This window comes from Balearica regulorum, chromosome 22, assembly GCF_011004875.1.
Source record: "Balearica regulorum gibbericeps isolate bBalReg1 chromosome 22, bBalReg1.pri, whole genome shotgun sequence".
Lineage (NCBI taxonomy): Eukaryota > Metazoa > Chordata > Aves > Gruiformes > Gruidae > Balearica > Balearica regulorum.
In genome coordinates, this window is record NC_046205.1 from 7,402,639 (window position 1) to 7,424,871 (window position 22,233).

The 22,233-nt window shown below is 44.5% G+C and overlaps 1 protein-coding gene across 3 annotated transcripts; it reads right to left on the minus strand.

The window, feature by feature from the left end:
* Positions 1 to 1,053: 1,053 nt before the first annotated feature.
* PTP4A2 (protein tyrosine phosphatase 4A2) lies at positions 1,054 to 20,657 on the minus strand. 3 transcript variants are annotated; one of them, XM_075773789.1, is made up of 6 exons: positions 20,382 to 20,657; positions 11,511 to 12,173; positions 9,819 to 9,911; positions 4,667 to 4,797; positions 2,599 to 2,673; positions 1,054 to 1,484 (listed from the first exon to the last, which is right to left on the minus strand). In XM_075773789.1, the coding sequence occupies exons 2-6, from the start codon at positions 11,604 to 11,606 to the stop codon at positions 1,376 to 1,378; spliced, it is 504 nt and encodes a 167-aa protein (XP_075629904.1). In that variant the 5' UTR covers positions 11,607 to 12,173; positions 20,382 to 20,657; the 3' UTR covers positions 1,054 to 1,375. The 3 variants fall into 3 exon arrangements, with proteins under 3 accessions (XP_075629904.1, XP_075629905.1, XP_075629906.1); XM_075773790.1 differs by having other exon boundaries at positions 20,344 to 20,648; XM_075773791.1 differs by lacking the exon at positions 20,382 to 20,657 and adding an exon at positions 12,308 to 12,469.
* Between the last annotated feature and the right edge of the window lie 1,576 nt (positions 20,658 to 22,233).

Consider the following 22,233-nt stretch of genomic DNA (forward strand, 5'->3'; position numbering starts at 1 on the left):
CGAGGTCACTACTGGGGCAGGGTGTGAAGTTAGGACAGGTTTGGTAGAAGTAGCCTGGCTGAAACTGCTTATTAGAGGTTGCAAAGTGACTTGTCTTGATTAATTCGCTGACAACACCAATGGCCCTACAAAGAGAACATGGCGCCAGTCCACGCTCCAGAAATCAGCGTATTTGTGGTCTGCCAACGGTGAATACGCAAGAGGCATGCTGGTGTGTAACTCGAGATTCTCCCTCTAAAAGAGCCTAATAAAAAAATAACAAGGCAATTGGTGGTTAAAACTGAACTGTACATGAGGGCTGGTCTGGGAAAATACCCCTCCTAGGCATTTATTCATGGACCACATTTCTGTGTGCGTACCAGCTATACCTCATATGATACAAATGAGACCCTCCCCCCAAATCCTGATTTACTGTGTTCAGCAAGGCAGGGAATCTGGACAGCAGCAAAAAGCCTTTTCTTCCTTATGACAGATAAAATTAATTTTAAGTCCTTGTCTGAATTGCCCCTTCCTCACCTAGGACACTTTTGAACATCAGTCTTCCGCCGGGATAGATTTTTCTATCCAGCAACAGAAAGACAATTAACATTTCAACCAAATTCTTTGGAAAAATAAGACTGACATACACACATAAAATCACACAGACATGCATACACACACACACACTCACACAGTTAAAATCACTACCTCCCACCAACCAGGAAAGGCCTTTAGCAGATTCACCGAAGATATTAGGCAGTGAGTCTCCTGTTAAAGCCCACCAGGAAGTTTTTTCACACCTGCGGAGTCATGACACCATGTAAACATACAACACAGACATCACTGAATCTCTAGAATATGCCCAGGTTGGGCTTAAGGCTGTCAAACTGCTCCCATACAGCAACAAAGGCTCCTCCTCATATCTCTCTGCCAGGTCCCAGCAAGGTTTAAAAAAAAAAACAAACCCAGACAACTCCATTTAAAAGAGTCCCATATGAATTTATGTATTGGGCCTTAACTGTGGGGTACTTTCTCAAATTAAGAAAATAGTTTCTGCACAAGCCAATGCTCTGCTGGTTTTCCTTAGACATAAAATTTACTTTATTTCTTTTCTTAAAAAGTTAAAAATACAGAAGGTTCAGAAACTGATTTTCTCCTTGCAGATGTTCAAACTGCAGCTTAAGGAGAAAACAATCCTTCACTGAAATGTTTCTCTCAATTTTTTTTTATTTTTATTTTTTTTTCAATCATCATCACCACCATTAGGACAGAGGTTGAGGAGCACTGACTCCACCACTAATTTGATGACGTAGTTTGATTCCAGATTCACATTTCCAGGTGCCAAGAGTCCAGAAAACAGCCATGCTAACTTCTGCCTTCGTTTGAGATTTTTTTTTTATTGAACACAGCAGTGACCGTTGGCATCTTTGAAGCGTAATCGCATCTTAGGTCGGTATTTCTCAAGGTAAAGCAGCTGTTTGGAATTGAAAGCTCCCCTCCTTTTCCTAAAATGAAGAGAATGAAGGCTAATATCAATGGAAAAAGTACTGCTGCGATCACCATATGCATTCTAAAGCAGATTAGTCCTCAGTTCAAAGATTTTCTGTATCTACAAAACAGCATTTTGGCTTGGTTCCATATCCATTGACACTTTGAGGACGGATAAAGCAGGCCAGCACATGCAGTTCATCACCCATGCGCCAATATTAAAATCAAAATCCAGTTAGCAAATTTCAGCATATTTACTTGGATTGGGAGAGTTTATTTCCATCACCAGTAGTAGTCACTGAACAACATCAAGGTTGTCCTTTCCTTGCAGATGCACGTGCTACTTATTATATTAGCTAACTAAGACCATGACATTTAGATACAAATATACAAGAGGTTCTCAGAAAAGAGCTTCTTGGTATAAAAGGTACTGTACCCAGGAAGAGAAAAAAGGAACTTAAAGTAAAATTCAGAAAGATCTGTTGACAGCACCACAGTTTACAAAGATAACTGAAGACCCTGGGAATCTATAAAAAGACGAATTGCTTTTTTTTTGGCAAAGCTCATTCAATATAATCTTACCTGCTGGGCTTCATTTCAAGATCTGATGTTATCACTAAACCAACAGAGCTCTGCAGTCTCTTCCTTCACCAGTTTTGTTATTTTCCAGACAGGTGGTTTCTGACATCTCCTGGGTGGATAATGCACTCACCCACAACACCTGCAGGAGTGCTGGTGCTCACCTACTTGCTGCAGAAATTCTGCTTGGGAGCCCAACTAGAATTTTTTTTTTTAACTAGGAACAATTAGCCCATGTCCATCCACAATTTTTACAGCCCCAGCCTAGACAATTTTTCTCCCCAAGTTCAGTATTTTTGAGTCTTAGGTCAATGTTAATATATTAGCCCAGATTTAAAAAAAAAAAAAAAAGACCGATCACCTTTTAATCCTCATCTCTAAACAGAGGAGAGTGCACAAGCCTCAGCATTAATGTCAAAGTCACACCCATGATTGTCAGGGTATAGCTACTAGAAAACACATCAGGAACCTAACAAGCTTTGCTGAAGACACATGCTGTTCAAATACAACATAAAGTGAGAGATTTCTTGAGAATGGGGAAGTTCAACTTACTGCCTGATAAACTGAACTGCATCTTCGTACTTCATTCCACATTCAATGAGAGCAAGTGCAACCAGGACAGGAGCCCTAAAGGAGGAATCAATATTTAAGGAAGACGTGGAGAAACAATATATTGAACCCCTCAAAATAGATCCAATTAATCTCTAAACAAATAGCTTAAGTACTTTCTCTTTAAGCATTATCTACAGAAAGACATTTGCCTGCTGAGTACCTAATGTAAAATTTCTTTTAGTAGACAGTTCCACTTCCAGCACACACACACCCCCCAAAAAAAAAATCAATAGCTCCTTAGTGTTTGGGGCATGAAACAATAATTCTAGATTTTTTGCACTTTCTCATTTCAATATAACCTAATTTTCTACTTTGCTAAAACAAGTGTGTAACACCTCTTGCATGCACTTTGCTTCTTATGACACTATAGACTTAACTGTACATAAGACAGATCTATGACGCATTGAACAGATGACTTTTTTAATTCTATGCTGACATGGAACTAGGCTTTCCAGGGAAAACAGAGTAAAACTCTACTTTGGGGTCCACGTTTTGAAATCAGAGTACACGCTGACCTTCTCCCAGATCAATGTTCACCCCACTAAATGCACACAGTTGCAACAGGCACCTCTGACTGTAGAGTAGTGAAGGGTTAAACAGGGGCCAGCAATTGGACAACTTGTACTCATGGCTAAACAAAAACATAGTTCAGGAGAAACAACTCTCACTATCACTGCCCTGCTGCACCTGCAGAAACAGAATTATTCTCCTTCCAAAAGGAAATAATTTGGAACTTCAAAAGTCACTTAAAAAAAATCCTGTCTCTTTTTACTATAGCTGAAGTTCAATTCCCTACTACAGGGAGACAGTTTTCCATATTAAAGCAAAATCTGTCAAGTTCTTGCTTTTCCCTCTGCCCGAAGTTGTCTGAGAACAACAGCAAAAAGGTGATTCTGTAAGAAAGGGATACACAACATGAGTTGATGTGGCATAAAGAAGATGGGAAGCTTTGGGTACCCTTTGGCCTGGTATTATGCAAGAAACAGGAGAGTTGAAAGTCACTTGAGTTGCACGTGGCCACCTTCCTAAAGGTGTTCCTCAGATAAAAATAGAGCAGAAATGGATAAACAAATGTTAATTGTCTTGGGGTTTTGGCATTTGTGTCTTTAAAATACTGGCCATTTCTCCTTCTACCTCTTCACTTCCCCCATCTCTTCTTCTCTACAGGTGGAAATTTAAGAGCTTGATGCACTCCAACTCTGTGCTTGACTTCTTTAATCCACCTTTCTTGTCCACTCATTCATATCCTTAAATATTAACAGTTCCGTGGTTATCGTAAGAATACTAACACTTAAGCTCCATTTCCTCCTGGTCCATAGGATAAATATAACATTCAGAGATTACAGTTAGGAATATGAATGTAGCATTTAGCTTTCCCGAATCAGGGGGGGGGTTTGTTTCATTTTGAAAGGAAGTTCTTACCAAAGAAGGAAGTTATATTTTGAGTGGTGAGGAGAGAAACATCAGTCTGCATGTGAGCAAGAAATACAAGCTCAACTCTTCTTACCACTGAAGTGAAGCCACTTTAGAGTAAAAAAGTAATTGAACCAGTTTTTCTAAATGCTTTTTTCATTACCACATACTTAGTAGTACACCAGTTAAAAACAGGAGGAAATTAAAAACAACAACTGTACAGCCTCAGAAATTGTACTATATATGCATATTGCATTTGACAAGAAACACAAGACATTTTTTCTCAAAGATATATACTTTCAAATTAATAGCATCTCTAACTGCTTGTGTCATTCGTGATTGACAGAAGTGTTCTGAGCAATATCTCCAAGTTTTTCCTCTCATCCTTGATCAAGGGTTATGAAATTACTTAAGATTTTTCAGCTGCAATAAGTCCCTCTTGCTTTAATGACAGAAACTTGATGCCGCTGCTTTAAAGTGTTATTTAGGACAAAATGGAGAAATTGGCATTTACTGAACACCTTCCATGACCTACTTCCTGAATAAATAAACTAACTTTAAGTCCAGTATCAATACAAGACAGTGGTATACTGACCTTCCCAACCCTGCAACACAGTGAACTGCAACACAGCATCCAGGCTCTTCGCGAAATTTGGTTTTCAACAGGTTTAGCCAGTCATCAACTATCTGATTCGGGGGTGGTGCTCCATCATCAAATGGCCAGTCCTTTGAAGGAAGAAAAGGACATTATGGATTGAAATCCATATAGCTAATCAACAGCAAGGTAACCATAACTGGGAGAAGGAGAATATTGCATTCAGCAAGAAGTGCGTATTACACGAACAGTTCCGTGAGTATTTGTCTGGTTGCACAGAAGTTTGCAAATCAATATCATAATGCAACACTAAATGTTTAACAACAATTTAATTGTACTTTATAACAAAATTTCAATAAAACTCTAAACTAATTCCTTTGTAGTATAGAATTTTTAGAAAAATAGCTGCCCTTGAAGTCTCATTTTATTAAAAATATGTAAAAATCAATAGACATTTCAAATAAACATTTGAAAGATGAGAACTCTGTAGACTTTTGCCTGTGGTTGTGTCAACCTTTTAAAATAATATTTGTACTGCAGACTCTGTACAGAGGAGAAGCTACTTCATAACAATTCAAGGGGATCAGTGGAGAAGGTACTTCGTAACAACTCAACTGGATCAGCTTGTCCAGCTGCCACGAATCCAATAAGCAAAACAGTCAAAATTACCTGGGTAATTTCAAGTCAAAAAAACCCTCCAAAAAGCAAAAGAGTGCTTAGACAAAGGCAAAGCCAACAGCTAAGCAGCATTTACAATTACATTTCTGCCTATTAAAGGGGGAGCCAACATTTCAACTACCTAGGCCACATTAAGTATCATCAACATGGCTGTAAATCAAAATTACATGTGAGAAGCTTTCCATTTTCTCGAGGTCACAGCTCTCTCCTGGAACTTGTGCTAAGCGGAGTACTACATGTCCTACATTTCAGGACCAAGCACAACATCACATGCTTTATAATCTTTTCAGACACACAGAGTGCTGTAGAAAGAGCACTCCTAGATGCGAGGGAAAAAATAATACTTGGTAGTTATTTAGCACTTTTCATTAGACGACTGCAATGCATTTTACAAGAGAGACTCATAGCTAGAGTTTCGTATTATTCAACAACCTCTCCAAATGGTAGAGAAATTGCTTTGAAAGGAGCCTTCTTCTTCCCTCATTGGCTAGAATCAAGGCTTTCATGTAGTATCTTGAAATGGGTTAATATGAAGTAATATTCTCTGAAGTCTGAAAGAAGCACGCAGGAACTCTAAACAAGTACAACCAAAGGTAAAAAAACCACCAGACTTCTCATTTTGAAATGCACTTATTGCTACCCTAATACTTCCTGAATAGCAAGTACAGCTTAGCACAGACCTCAGCCTCAGAAATGTGTTAGCAGTTAAAAAAAGCTGCAAGGTAGAAATCTGTGTCTCAGAACACAAAGCCAAAAAGCTTTAAGTTACTGAAATAACTTTATATGCTATTAATTCAGGAATATACACAAAGTCTGAAGAGTGCAGAGAACTCCTTTTTTAAAGCAAATGGGAAATTAAAAGTATCTGGGACACCACAGCAAAATAAAAGGCTATAGAAACAAGATCATAAAGTAAAACTCATTCTTTCTAATAAAAAGCTTTTATGAGATTTTCCCCTCAATCACACACTGCTAGCTACATTATTTGAGACCTAGTGTCATCCACTGCCCCAGGAAGAGATGTATGGGCTGCCAAGAGAAGAGGCATTACCCGTTGCAGGATGCTTTCTTTTGAAACCGTCTTGCAAAGAACAGGATTTACACATCAGTTCTGTGCCCTAGTTTTAGATTAAATTAAATCCTTTCCTTCAGACCAAATACAGGAGCTTACTACATTGCTTTAGCTTACATGTTAACCATCACGTCTACGCAACTCTTGTGCTGGTCTGAATTAATCGCAATCGTCATTTCCCCACAGAGCATCACCTTCTCAGGAATGGTACACCACCGACATTAAATTAGCACTGATAAAACACTGCTGCATGGAATACTGCCCAGAATGAGGAACAAGAATAATTCTGAGACTAGAGGAGTAACTGCAGCAAAGTTTTGCAGTTTTTTTTCTGATTATGAGTTCTGCCAGCATCACCTCTGAATTCCTGTCAGACAGGATAGAAAACAAATTGCTAAGCTCCACGACCAAAACAGTTATTAATAACCAGGATGATGCACTGAGATTGCACAAACAGAAAATACAGCTCTTTTGTGTCACCCTGCAGTAGCTGGGAAGGCTGAAAGGCAAGAAAGGGTTATTCTTATTTACCCTTTATCTGGAGAAGCCTTGCTCAGCAGAACAGCTCTGGGTTTGTCAGTCAGCAGCAACGGCGAGATTGGCAACACAGAAATGAGGTGACCAAGAAGCAGTAACAGGACTTTAAAGTGACAAAGAACTCTTTCTTCAAAACCTGTGTGCAACTCACGCTGAAGTGACTCCCAGAACTGCCTGCATCTGCGTAGGATGAGACCGCAGCCACCAGTGTGGAACTTTCCCACCTTCAATACCGGAGCCCGCAGCAATGCAGCAAATATCAGATGGTAACGAAGTTACATCTCTAACACAGGCACTGGCAACCACCTGCTAGCATTCAAGTGATGGCCATTCTGGAGGGCACAGAGCGTAAAGAAACTCTGATCCACGGATGAACGGTAAATGAAGGACTGATAGAAGGAGAACAGTGAAATGTGTCTTAGATCCTTATGATTAATAAACTCATTGCAGCTTTCTTGGTTGCCAGCCAGCGCAAAAATGCTTCCAGAAAAAAAAACCTACCAGTTTTTCCAGTATAGCATTTCTATGTTACAAGACCTTACACATGAACGTAACTAAGAACCACAGAAGCCCACAGACACTAAATCCATCCCCGCCTCCCGTCTCCTGGATTTAATCTCTGTTGATAAACATGCACATGCAATAGTACTACTTCAAACATGGAACATCTAATTCTCTACTTTCTGGCTATGCCATCTGCCAAAGCAACTCTGTAGCTGCCACATTGTACCCATCTTGCCAGTACATGATCCTGTATCAGGGCATGAGAGCAGGCTTTGCTAAAATGCTCTCATTTTCAGGGGTTTCACTGTGCTTTTGACCTCAACAGTTTTAAAATAGACACTAATCTCTCTCAGGCTGTGTTTTTAATCTTAATGTTATTTTTGCAAGCAAATATTAGCTTTAAATAGTGACGTGTTATTTTCTCAGCCAGCTGGTAATTCAATACCATTTCTGAACAGCAGCAGGACTCTGCTTTGAAAAAGCATGCATTCATAGGAAGGAAAAGCTATACAGGAGGTGGTCACGTCAGTGACTAGTTAAGCTTATCTCAAATAACAAAGTGCCATTGCAATACAGTAAATTACTAAGACAACCTCATGACTGGGATCATCAGGATCAGCAAGGACATGGACAGCAAACCTTCCCTGTCACCTCCTGCTTTCTGTTATCCTTAACAGATGCCTGGTGGATTCACGCGCTCTGCTGTTTTGCCTTCTGCAGCAGTGGAATACTAAGAACTGGTACGTACCAAAAGCAGAGAGGCTTGTTAGCTGAGGCAAGTGTGTACAGACACAAGACACTCACACGTGTTACTCAAAGTGAAAGGCTTTCCAACAGCACAGTGCTTAGCAGAGCTGGCGGAAACAGCATTTCCAGTTTTTAGAAAAGCTTCCTTAAAAAACTGCTTTCACTTCAAACCTAGCCAACACCAAGATTTTAAAGTTTCTTGAGAACCAAAATCCCCAAACTGTTTCAGAAGCACAGAGCACTCCCCCTGGCTCCTGTAGCTGCCCCGGACTGGAGAAGGTAGATTTTGCTCACAGCTGCAGGAGCCAAGGTCAGCTGGCCTCACCAGGCAGCCACCCCAGCAGAGCTGGAGACCTGCAGAACTGTCCTAAGTCTTCTAGGAAGAACTCAGATCTCTGCTCTGGCACAGGAACACAGAAATACTCCAAGCCCCAGCTTAAATCAGGGCTCTGAAGGCTTCTACACCAGAAGTTTAATCCTTCCAGTCTCTGGCAACCTTAGGAGTATCACAGCTAGAGGTTTCACAGCAGTGTGCCTGAAAATGCTGCGATGTCCAAGTCCAAGACGGCTCTAGATGACCCAAAATGCTACTGCAGAGCACAGCCCTAGGAGCACTGGTAGCCCTGTAATGACTGATTTTTCCAACAACACTGAGGCACACGTGGCTGCCTGGAACTGGAGTAAATGCTTACTAGGGCCAGAAGCCAAGAAACCTGACTGACCTGTACATGGAGTTTTCGCAGCTATGCCAGGATACAAGTTTTTCTCCTAATGGAAAACTGCAGAAAGTTTTCCTCTGACTGAGCTGTAAAAATCAAGAGGCAACAGAAGACTGACTACCTGCAACAAGAAAGTAAAATGCAATTTCTGGCTTCACAGAGTATTACTCCAGTGAAATAAACTGATACTATCTGACACACTATAATAATTCGGAAACATTGCCTGGAAAAACACTGCCTGCAAGCTTAGTATGAGCACACACCTATTAAAAAAACCTCCCCTAAAACACTAAGCGATACTAGACGATGGAGTCAGACAGTCATTGCATAATGTTAACTCTGAGTAGCAGTTAAGGAATTCCACCTGCTGAACAGGGAAGCCACCAGCAGCCAGCCTTCATTTAGAGGTGAGCAGTGAGGAGGCTACCGATCAATATCCTGCTACAGCCAATATCAACGCATCAGCTATAGTCTCTATAGTGGCACTTTTTGAACAAGCGAGGAAGGGAGTTTTATCTGCATCCCGAGAAGGTCAACAGTAAAGCCAAGAAGTGCTGTTATCTAGAGAAAAGGACCAAACTGAGTTGTACGAATCACAAGGCTGAACATTGGATTAGTATTGACCTAGTCACTAAAAGGCAACCAAAACATCTCAACAAATCCAGAAACCCAGGAACAGACATTTCTAAGTGCTCAGGCGATAGCAATGAATCGGCAAGTACCTTTCACAAAAGTACAGCGAGTTTCTCAAAACCAGCTTTAGCTGAGGCAGTGGATGACATTGCATTTGGCCGATCTGAAACAGTCATAAGCTCTCTCCCAAAGCGTGAAGGCCATCCCCACCACTTCTAGACAAGTGATTTTTCATTTTTAGACAGTTTTAAAGGCAACTCACTAGAACCTGGATTCCTTCTTTTTCGATAGGAGCTTGATCATAAGTGGCATCACAAACTCGCACCAAGGTTCTCACTCCGTACTTCTTCAGCTCCTTTAAGAAAAAGGAAAACATGTGAGCATGCTGACAGAGTGAAGAATGAAAAAACTTTCTCACTGGCCACAAAACTAAACATTTTACACAGAGTCAGTGGTACCATGACTGTTGCACAGCTCCAAGGTGACTACACCATGAAGTAGCAAGGGCCAGCTTAGGGGAGTTTATGGCCTACATTAGGACAAGTGTTATAAGTGACAGGAATTAATGCGAAACACCTCTGAATTATTCTACTAAGGAAATGCCAAGGTGGAAAAAAAAATTGCATGTATAAGAGCAAAATTAAACCAGCTGCTTCTCTTCTCCATGCAGCTTCTCCTCTTTATACAGAAGCCTGGAACTGTTTGCTTCAGCCAGTGTTGACATTTTGAGGCAGAGAGGAACAAAACACACACACACACCACCATACTCTAGCTTCCTTGTAATGCACTATAAGTAGCACATTGTGCTAGATAAATAATCAGAAGATCAAACAAAAGCTGTTCCAGTTCACTTTGAAGGTTCATACAGCAAAAAGAATTTCCTCTCATGGTTGGACTGAAGCACTATAACTTCTAACAATTAGCAGTAATATATATTCCAGAGTCAAGGCTCCTGAAAAAGGAAGAAAATCCACAGTAATGGAAAGAAAATATAAAGACCAAAAGAATGTGGCTTTCAGATAGAATTAACCACTAATATCTGAAGATTCATGGTGAAGAGCACGTGCTAGATGATGGAAGTCTGTTAATAGCCATGGTCAGACATCAGTATCAGATGACAGGATCTCTTTGGAATGAAAAAAACCTGCATATGCAGGATAAAAGTCCTCTAGATAGAAGATATAAAGGGCACAAAGATATAGCAGCTTTGGAGCAAAGCAGAACGCAGAAATACTCTGTACTACTACGTCTCTGATGATACCATCTGTTACTTTTTCAGAAAACTGAGTATTAAATTTTGCAGTACTTTAGATCTTATTGTGTCAGTAACGGTCTGTTCCACTGCCCGTCGTTAACTGACTCTGCCCATAGTCAGAGCCAGACAGATGGCATTTTTCATGGATAAACTCTGGCACCTGAAATCTCTGACAGTTCTGGGATTGGTAGGGCAGTTTGGTAACATATCCTGTACACTAAAACATCAGTTTAAGTATTGCACTTAATCCTACTCTAAGGGATAAGAAAGATTAGAAACCAGTTCCAATTCTGTTAACTGCTACTTTAAAAGCCAAAAGATGAGCAAGAGATCAATATATTAGAAGCACTGCATTATTTAATGAAGAATAACGCTTAGAATCACAGAACATGCAGTCCTTCAGAAACCAGGACAAAAATGATGGCAAGGGAGTGTGTTTGTATTCTAAAACAGAAGCTCATCCAGCTTCTCACAGTTAAAGAAACAGAGGACTTTGGAAAAGTAAATCAGTGAATTCTCTTCTCACACTGTCAAGAGAAGGTGAACAAAATATTAAAGATAAAAATGCCTTAAGTTTCAAGTAACATGTAACATAACCAATGCTTTAAGCAACAGGTGTGAAGAATGAGTGTTCAATACTTCTGTCTGAACTATGGGCATATAAGGAAAGAAGGATGATACTGTATTGGACTGCCTTACCTCTATGAACTTGCTGAGGGTTGCATTGGTCGGGTTGTGAGTGATCAGAAAACGCATACTCTCATAAGTAATTTCCACGGGGGCTGGACGGTTCATAATGGCAAAAAAATGTGTAAGGGGCCAAAAAAAATTAAAAAAATCAATAACCTTGGAAACGTTTCACAGCAGAAAACATTAAAAAGACCACTAAAATGCCTGGGATTGATCAGAGCTTGCTTTGACGTGTTTGTTCCTTAAAGAATTCGCTTCTAGAAAAGCAGGTTTGCTTCAGAATCCGCTTGAATTCAACTTCGGCCTCAATTACTGCAGGTGGTATCCTTCAGACTCCAAAAATTCTGACTACATGCAAGACTAGGCAGCCTGTTCTACATTTAGGCACTGGTGAGGCAAAAAAGTAAGGGTAGATTTTCTCTCCACTTTGTTTTCTTGATGCTTAGTTTTGCTAGAGTCAGTAAAAGGAATATGCTTCCAATGTGCAGAAGATATCCCATATATTTGGGTGTGTTCGCTGCGTCTGGAGTCTTCAAGGCAAAGTAACTATGGCACGTGGAACCCCCTGCACTCAGCTCACTTGTCAGCCAGGATGCTGTGCTGGGCCTGGCAGAAGTCTGCCCTCACACTCAGAATCGCCATAAATGTGCGACGTATATTCCAACAGAACACCTAAAGAGAAAAAAAATACTGTGTAAGAGAAATTGTTACTTCCAGAAACACCAAATATGGACCCTCCCAGAGAAACTCAAATTAGACTAGATAAGACTATGTTTAAAAGCAAACAAACAAAAATCAATCTTTACTGGAGTCCTGATAGTTGTAATCCCAAATATTCTCTCGGCACCGAGTATGCACTAGCCCAGAGACACGGGACTTCTTGTAACCGCTGCTCCCAGCAGCCAGGCACCGGAACCGAGAACAAGGAAACCTTTCTGTACTCTCTGCAGCCCCTCCCTCCCAACCAGGTGCACTAAAAGAAGAGAAAATAGCACAAAGCCAAGTACACACTTGAAAGTATCTGTTGGTACAGTCATACCTGTTGGCTTAAGCCCAAATATGTAAAAAATATTGTTGGTGTGGCTTTATCTTCCGAACAAAATAAGCAGTACAAGCAGAAATAAGAGTATAAGTGCCATATATTTCAGCTTTTGCTAGCAGATAAATTTCACCAACATTGTTGTATTGCCAAACTCCCAACAGTAGTAGGGAGATATCCTCCAGAAATCGGTCATTTCAAAAGCAACCAAATTGTCATTTAGCAGTAATAACTTTTAGTTATTCTCAGGCTTATCTGTGTTTACAGACTAAGGCATTAAGACAGCAGCAGCCTTCAGTCCTAACACACAGGATTCAAAACATAGATGTTTTAGCAACAACAATAATAGATGGAAAATGTAATTCTACCACGAAGTTTAGGGGTATTAAAATGGAGCTAACCTAAACTAGCTGAATTCATTTAAGGCTGAAATACTAAATAAGCAACGTGGCTTTTCGCTGTGGTTAAAAAGCGTGAAGCCAAAGAATCACTACTGACAATTCTTTTTTACAGAAAAAGTTTTAAATCAGCTGAATAAAATCCAAACTAGCAGCCAGAAGTCACAAACCTGCAATTCAAGCAGAAAGGTCAACGTGGCACACTCAAGTGAATACAATTAGGGGAAACACACACATGCATGGAAGTTCACACCCCAAACTTCTGGCACACTCAACATTTTAATGAGATCCTCATTTTAAAATAGTCAAATTAAGTACTACAAAATTACCTTCTTCACTGACATGAAGTCAAAAATCACCCAAAGAATGGCAATTATTTCCTTAAAGAACAGCTTTCAATGCCAAAAAAATACATTAATTAGGTTGCCAGAGGCAAGAACAAAGATGTTTTCAATAACCTCCCCCGACCTTAACGCAGTTCTTACCCTGACTGACTGAAATACAAATTTCAAAAATGAATCCTGGAATATTTTATCAGTGTAACAACTACAGGATTAAGTCTCACCCCAGATGGAAGCGTCCCATCTAAACACATCATACTCAAGTCCTTACGCTTGTCAATGCTTGCACATTTGTCACAACTCTGATGTATACTACTGAATCTCAAAGCAAAGGCTTTGTTAAAATGCATTACAATCTGCTGTAACTATGATGTACCAGGAACAGAATGACTGAAGTTACAGCATCCACATGTGTCCAACACGTGTAAAACTTGAAGCAAGAAAGTCTTTTTTCAGGCAAATACTGGTCTGGTTTTCCCCCATTTGAACATACACTCCCAGTCACCAGTATGTCCTGGAGAGAAACCTGCAGACTTACATTACAGGAACAGTTTCAAAATGAACTTTTTAGGACCTAACAAGGCTATTTAAATAAAAACAGCAGTCAACAGATCTCGGCATGGGAGGTCAGAGCTTGGATCCAGAGTACCGGAGGCTTACAGCATTACAAAATACACCATCGTGAGGGGAAGAGCTATTGTGTCATATTTAAACAAATCCTTTAAACATTTTTCTTTTCAGCACCAATAATTTGGTTGGAAGAGCCTCATCCAGTGCTATTTGCACTGTTGTAGCAGATCAGGTCATTATGGTTACACTTCTCCTCCCTCAAGCAAATCAAAGAGGGAATTTCAACCCAATTATTTTAAGAGTCTTTTGTAAAAACTATTTACCAAGTTGTTAAGAGAGGACACCTGGAGATGTGTTCCAGTAAATTAAGTATGGCAGGGCAGTTGCCAACTCAAGTCCTACTCTCAGATCTGCAGCTGCTCATGGTCTGACCTTGGCCAAGCCACTTTCAGTAGCTCAACTCATCTGCAGAACAGGAACGACACCACCTTACCTTCCCCAAAGGAATATTACTGAAGTATTTAATTAGCTAATAGCTAAGGAGTGATTAAAAGTGTAAAGCACTGTATTTAAGTCCAAAAAATGGTTTCCAGAAGGATAAGAAGTTTATGTAGCACATAACCCTATTTTTAAAAGGTTACTGACATATATACCCCTTCCTCCCATGACTTTCAACTGCTAACTGTTAAGCTGAAGCTTAAAAAGAAAAACCAGGCTTCTAATTAAGAAAATGAAAAACAAGAAAAATCCTATTGTCTACATCTTCTGATCTCCCCAAGTAAATACTTCAAGATTTCTTCCTCCGTGTATCAGCAAGCAAATTTGCACTTCAAAATCCTGAGAGAACTGAGCTCTATCAGACTGATGACAATAAATAGCGACTGGGCCTATGCACACTATGAAACCAACAATAATTTTTCAGCCAATTAACCACCCACTTTTTATACTTAGAAAGTGAGATAGCACATGGAGAGAAACCAAAAAATTACAACATGCTTTATGTGGCTGGCCTCAGAAAGGGAGCAGAAGTATCCAACACATCAACGCTAGGAATGAGGTGCGATAGCTCCATCAGGAACCAGAGGAGGAGAAAAAGCAGAGACAGCAGCACAAACAAGCCTAGCAAGAGCCACTCATGTCTGAAAAGAACTAGATATGCTTGGGAGTCTGTTCCTGATGTTGTTTAACTTAATTATCAGGGAATAATCATCAATCAAGATGCCTATCTACACAACCAAGTTCAGTAAGCTGTGACAGTCTCTGCACCTACAGACAGGACTGAAGTTATAACTAACAGCACTGTGAGCTCCCCACCTCTCACACCGCCTTTCACTGCAAGAGAGCCTGGTAAAGCCTAACGAGGCCAATTTGAGAAGAATGTCTTTCAAAATACTATGAACATGCAAGGATGTGCTTAAAATGTAAGTGAAGGACAGTTGTATCAACCAGCATAAATAAATCAGGGTGATAAACTAATTAAGAGAGAACAGTTAAATGAATTCCTGACTTGACATAAGCTTCACTTGAGATTGCCTTAAGTAAAAATCCAACACATCTACAAAATTCATCTCCCATGGCTGCCTCCTCTATCACTGCATTGACTCCTAAATTAGATACTTCGATAGGGCAAGTCACTTGTTCTTCTGTATTGAGCCTGTACAAGCTCAGGGAGACAGGTCTAACAGCATTGTAAGGAATTCCTGGTTCCACCATCTCCTTTAAAACGCACCAGTAAAAGTCCTGCCTTAGCTACACTGAGACCGCGAAACAGCTTGCAACAGCTGCAGCTTCCAGAGATTGCAAAACATGGATACCTTTGGAAAGGTCACTTGGATCACCTTTCAAAATAACCCAGTGCACAGGATGCACAGCAAAGCCCACTAATTTGTCAGTCAGTATTAAAAGAATACTTCAGTGTTTTGAAGATCACTATTTTCAAGCCATCTCAACTAATTTTGTTCCAAGTGGGAATCCACACTTGATGTTAATGAAGTCAGGTCATGAGCTGTTGAATTTCTCCTCTTCTATAAAACCTCACTCTCGTAGTTTTCATTTATACACATGAAATCAGCACCACAGCACACAGTACACAACTTGATTCCATAAAAATCACCATTCCAATACGATGCTGCAGCCCAGCCAGGCTTTTCCTGACACTCTGCGTACGTCACATTTCACTTACCCTCCCTGCATTGCCCCATTAAGTGACCCGCGTTCTAGCCGTACACTGTCAAAACGTCCTGTTTCGTCTGGAGCACAATGTGCTTTTCAAGTGAAAAAATTCACCGAGACTTGCAAAATTAGCCTTAAAACAGTGGAATCGCATATTAGTGAGAACTGAAACAACCATCTTTTCAAAAATATACTCTCCTAGTATACAGAGAAAAGAAACTCTGGAACTAACATACTTGGAAAAAATTCCTGAGCACTCTCTGAAAGAAGCTTGCTCAGAATGACACGTGCCTAGAGAGGGGTGAGGTCAAAAATTTTACTGTTCCGCCCTATCCACCCCCGCCGCGGAGCTCCCTCCCAGCCTGCTGACAAGTTCTGTGGGTGACTCATTCGTTTCCTTTTGCACTAATCCAGTCCTGGGCCATAAAACCCCTGGCAGCAGATAGAGATCTGCTTTGGCAAGAAAAAAAAAAAAGGCCAGATAAAAGAAGTCTCAACTTAAAAGTGACACATCAGGAAACAGAATCGTCAAAGGCAACATGCAAGACTACTCAGTGAGACACCAGTCCTGCAGCAAAAAACAAAATTGAGTACTACACAGAAAAAGTTTAGCTGCCATCCCTAAATTTGGGTGAGGTCAAACCACTATGTCCAACACAGGCATCGATGCAGAGAGATCATCATCCTGGCGAGCTCAGCAGCGGGAAGTGATTAGATACTGCATTAGCTCTTTCAGAAAGAATTGATAGGCGTGCATGCTTTATGTTTCAGATCTTTTCTTTCCTGTAAAATAGAACCTGCTTTGTAGTTAAAAATGCTGTTCTGAGACTTAGGATATTTTTTCAACGCCTTCCCCACCCACTATTTAGTTTTTTAAATTCCTTCAGAGGACACATTTGAATGTTATTTGCATACCATGCCCAAAAAATTTGAAGTTACTAAAAGTGTTTGAAGTCAAAACCAAAAGGCTCCACTAATAAAAAGAAATTTAAGCCATTATCCTGTTAAAGTCACAGAATTGCATTTAAGTAAAATCAAAAGTTACTTTAGACAACAGTTCATGAGTATGTGACACTAACACTCATTCCTAAAAATCAGAACGCTGAGTCGTGTAAGCTGTATCAACGGCTGGCTTTTGAAAACACAGTCCTGCTAGATCATCAGCTTCCCCGACAAGTCAGACCAAATATTCTCACACTTTAAGATGAAGTACCAAAAAAAAAAAAGCCCCACCAAAAAAACATTAACAAGTTGAGCTGGACTTAAAAGCAATTTCAAATCACACACCAACAGGGATATTATTCCATGAAGTTACAGAGTTGAATTACTTGCATCTTACTCATCTCACTCATTTGAATTTGCCATATACCTCTGCTGGAAAAATGACTTAGTGGAGAGTTGGCTCCTTTTCCATGCTGCTGTGGCAGTTAAATTCAGTCTGACAACTGAAACTGCAGTGAAATTTATCAGTGAGCTTCACCTCCACAAAGTCTCAATTGTCAAAATCCACAGCCCATTATTTCGAGCAGAGCCAGACTTTCAGTGTAAGAGACCAAAAAGAATGTAACTTTTTGGTAGAGAACAGAGAGAAACAAGGGGTAACAAAAAGGTACACGTAATAGTGACCTGAATAGAAACTGCAACCCAGTGTCTCAAGTGTTGTAACAGTAAAAAGGATCAAGAGATTTAAGACTCCTTTACCCCTTCACAATTAGCAAAACGAGCCACGAGATACCACCAAAGCCAACTATAAAGGTATTTTATACTCCCTTAACGATATGCATCAGCCAGATACTGGCCTAAATAGGTGCCAACCTGATCTAGCACTGCAATCCACATGCGTCAAAAAGAATAACTTCTACCCCAAATTCTCAAGCCATTAGGTCTCTTTTTCAATGTTTAGACAGAGCTGTTTTCAATCCCCAACTCTTTAACAGGCAAAGAAGCTGTCAAACCAATCCAAATACAACAGACAACACCGAGCTCCTCTCTGCTAGTTCAGTAACGGTACATCACTGACAGTGTTTTTTCTCCTCCAAAGATACTATCAAAATACACAACCTACATCATTTACAAAAATTATCTGCTTGCACTACAATATCTCAAGAGCTACATTTTCAGCTGCGGATCGTCTTCCTTAAAGCGAGGACAGAAACATGCCTTTCCACAAGCCTCGCATCGCCCGGCTCTCCCTGCCAGGCCTCACAACAGTTAACCAACACAGCATTCCACCACGGGGCAAAGTCCAGGAGCAAGTAAACCAGCTGCGATCACAGTTCAGCTCCGCTCTGATAGAGGAAGAACATTTGAGTACTGCTGTGTGGGAGAGAATGATGGATATTGGCAGGTAATTAAACCTGAATGTGTATGAGAGATGTAAAATCGTCACAAATAGACCCTATATAAGAAGGTCTACGTTCCCGGCTGCACATTCATATGTACACAGATACATACTCCGATACATACTCCTACCTTAACTCCAACCAGTCTCTTTTTTTGCATCAGTTGAGTTCATTAAATCTAAGTATTTCTACATGTTGAGTCATAAGGAGATAGAGTTTTCTGGCTGCTTCTAGTGGTGGGTTTATCTTTCTTCCTTCTTTAAATACTAACTGCAGTTCTGAGTCAGAACCTGACTGGTTCATTTTGGGAGTTTTTAAGCAAGTTTCCATTTATACAGTAGCCTTTAAAAGCCAACTTTCTGCCTTACTCCTCCTCACACTGAAACCAACAAGCACACAGCTGCCCTAAGAGAAAAAGCAGGTCGTGACTAATCACACCGAGGAACCACGAGGAACCACCACTGCAGCTGAGTGGAGGCCACTTCTACGATGATCCCTGTACCGTAACACCTCCCAAACTGCAACCTCGCCTGCACTCCACATCCCAAACCTCCAGCTCTCAACAGCCAGGGTTCCTCACCCACCAAAGCATGCCCTAAGCGGCAAACCACAGCCATTCCCAGTAAGGACACCACTCCCTGTCTCAGACCTTCCTGCAGGTCACTCTTAGCATCCCCAGCAACACCAGTACTTTCTTTAGCCACTGTCCTGGCCAGACTTCATCAACACCTCCGCCCCCCTCCAGCCCAGGCAGCTCCAAATCCCACAGGGCAGCACTCTATCTACACAAACTGGCCTCGGCATTCACAACCCTGCCCCCACTCAAACCCCAGGAAAACCACCACATCCTGGACACCCTTCCTTCCCAGCTCCACGTGCCCCCCTCCTGTCTGAGAAAGATCCCCCCCAACACTGCTCCGAGCCTTCCTCCCTCTCCACTTCCCAGCCCAGATCCCAGAAAAATTCTTTACCCTTTACAGACCACCTCCAGACCTAACACAAGGCAGGGCCCCTTCCCCCAGAACAACCCTCCCATCCTTTCTCAAACTCTTCCCACATCCGTACATACACATAGGAATAAACAACACCCCCTCCCCGTGCCCCCCATACCAGGTACAAGCAAGACCCCCTCATTCACCCACCCCAACCCCTTGGCAGCCCCCTTGTCCTCCCACTGTTGCAATCCTATAGGCGGTGAATTCCCCCCCAAACACCCCTCCCCAAATCCAGGTACAAGGCAGACTCCCTCTCCTAAACCATCCCTTTGGGGTCCCAGCCCCACAGCTGAGGGTGGACCCCCACAAACCAGCTCTGCAGACCGGGGGGGGGGTGGGGGGGGTGGGCACTGTAAGTCAACCCCATCTGACAGGTGAGGGTAGGATCCTCCAAACCAGCCTCACCCCGCAGAGCGGCCCGACACTGCACGCAAGGGCTACTACCCTAAAACCTGCCTTACCAGCCATGGGGGTCCCTCACACCAGTCCGACCCCACAGGCAGGGGAGAACCCTCCAAAACCAGCCCCTAAAGCAGAGGTAGGGGCCTCACAGACGAGCGAGCTGTTCCCATGCTTGCTCCTCTGGCCAAGGGAGCCCCCAAAGCCCAGAAGGCTTCCCCAAACAAGGGTCACAGGTCAGGAAACCTCCCCAGGCCACGAAGGACCCCCCCCCCCTCCGAACCAGCCCCTCAGACCAAAAAGGGCCTCCTAGTCCAGCACAGACCCCCCAAAACGAGACCTGCAGACCAGGCAGGACCCCCCGAGCACAAAGACCGCCCCAAATCAGCCGCAGGGGCCAAAGGAGACACACCAGGCCAGGGAGGTCCCCCCGGACCAGCCCCCGAGGCCGTGGGAGCCCCTGAAAATCTCCCAAGGACCCGAGGGGAGCCCCACAGGCCGCCCCGGAGCCACTGCCGCCCCCCCCCCCCCCCAGGCCGGGCCCGCCCCGGGGCGGGAGCTCCAGCCTCCCGCGGTCCTTCCTCACCCGAAGCCCCCCAGCTCCTCCCCACCGCGGCCCCTCACCCTGGGCATTGAGCGCGTCGGCGTTCTTCCGAGCGGGCCCGGCGCCTCCCACACACCGGGCCGGGGGACGGAAAGGAGCGAGAAGGGGCGGGAAGGGGCGCGGCGGCGGCGGGCCCGGCCCGGTGGCGGCGGGGCCCGTGACGGGGCTGGGGCTGCGCTCGACCCGGTCCGGCCCGGCCGCGCGGAGAGACCCGAGAGCCCGCGCGCCGCCAGACGGCTCCTCGCGCACAGGCCGCTCCCTCCCCGCCCGCGCCCCTTGGTACAGCCCGCCCGCCGTGATTGGCACGACCCGCCTCACACCCACATCCGGCATTGGTACGGTCCGCCTTCCCCCGTCTCCGCCCCGGTTTAACGCCCCGGGCGCGCCCACCCGCCGCCACCGCGGGGGTGCTCCGGGCATGCCGACGCGATACAAGCGACGCTGAGGCGGCCTCGCTCGCCATCGCCGCAGCTTACCGTGCCGCTGCCATGCGACCAGCCAGATCCCCCTCCCGGTGCCGCGGGGAACGGCTCCCTCCATCCCGGTGCTGGTGGAACAGGCCCTTTCTCCCCCCCCCCGCGAGAGAGGCGGCATTGGTACAGCCCACTTCTCTCCCTTTGGCATTGGTACGGCCCATCTCCCAGCGCGGCCGAAAAGCCCGGGGGCGGCTGGCCCTGCCCCGAGCCGGTGAGCACGGCCCCAAGCGAAACGCGCCGCCCTGCTGTCCCCAGTCACCCTCGGTACGCTCCGCCCCTTCCCCCCGCCGCTCCGGCGCATTTGGACTGGCCCTCCGGCCGCACGTGCACGGGGACCCTTCCACGCCAGCAACTTCCCCCCCTCTCCCCCCCCCCCCCCCCCGCGCACAGCGGCAGTGGTACAGTCCGTCCCGTCCGTGTCGTCCCCCCCCCCTCCCCGCGCAGTGGTTCGGCCCGCCCGGCCGTTCCCACGGCTTCCGCTTCCGCGGGGATCGACACGGGGCCGCGGGGGGCTGCACGGCCCGGGGCGGGGAGCAGCGGTGCTTACAGCCCCGGCACCCGCTGGGAGCGCCGAGAGCCCGCAGAGGGAGCGGGTCCCCGGGAAGGCCAGCGCACGGCCGAGGCTCCCCGGCTCTGCGCACGGTGAAACCGAAATCAATAAACGAATGACCCGTCGATCCGGTTCCCCGCTCCGGATACGGTGACTCTGTGGGAGCAGGATCCCGGCCCAGCTTGGCCGGCGCCCGTCCCGGTGGCGTGGCGTTAAGCGACCCAAGGTGACATCACCTCCCGACATCGATTTTAACGTCAGGGGCGTGACGGCGCTCGTGTAACACGGCTCCAGCGCCTGCTCCCCACGCGGCGGGCCGGCTGCCTGGCCTCGCCTGCAAGACGGGGCCCGTGCCCGTCACAACCCGGCCGAGAGGCTCAACAATCGCCGCTCCCGGGGCAGGGAGCAAAGCGGCGGGGGCAGCCAGCGCAGAGAGCCGGAGCTGGGCTCTGTGCGCCGGGCAGGCTCTCCCGAGCACGGCGGGGCGTCTTCTCCCCCAAAGGCCGCCCCGTTGGCGGGGAGCGCTGCGAGGAGTGCGGGACGTCGCACGGGGCCGGCCCCGGGGCTGCTCCAGCCTCCCCGGAGAAGGAAGTATTCCGCGACGGGGTGAAAAACTCCCAAAGAGCCCCAAAACCAGCAGGGTTAGCGCCTCAGAGGTTCACGTTTATTAACCCCCCCGTAACAACAAGTGCTTTCCTTCGGAGCCACGGACTAACGTGTCCTGTTCTGCCAGCTGAGAGAAAAATACGGGAGTAAAGGACAGAGCCGCGGGACAGAGGGACCATCCCCACGGGCATCGCTGCTGCTGCCGGTCCAGCCCAGCGAGCGGGCGGCCGTGCTGGAAGC

What these genes read in the sequence shown, in the direction of transcription:
- PTP4A2 (XM_075773789.1), bottom strand. Translation starts at nt 11,606, where the DNA reads ATGAACCGTCCAGCCCCCGTGGAAATTACTTATGAGAGTATGCGTTTT. An exon ending in CCCTCAGCAAGTTCATAGAG is followed by an intron (nt 9,912 to 11,510) that starts GTAAGGCAGTCC and finishes TTTTTCTTAAAG; the next exon opens with GAGCTGAAGAAGTACGGAGT. An exon ending in GCAGTTCAGTTTATCAGGCA is followed by an intron (nt 1,485 to 2,598) that starts GTAAGTTGAACT and finishes TCTTCATTTTAG; the next exon opens with GAAAAGGAGGGGAGCTTTCA.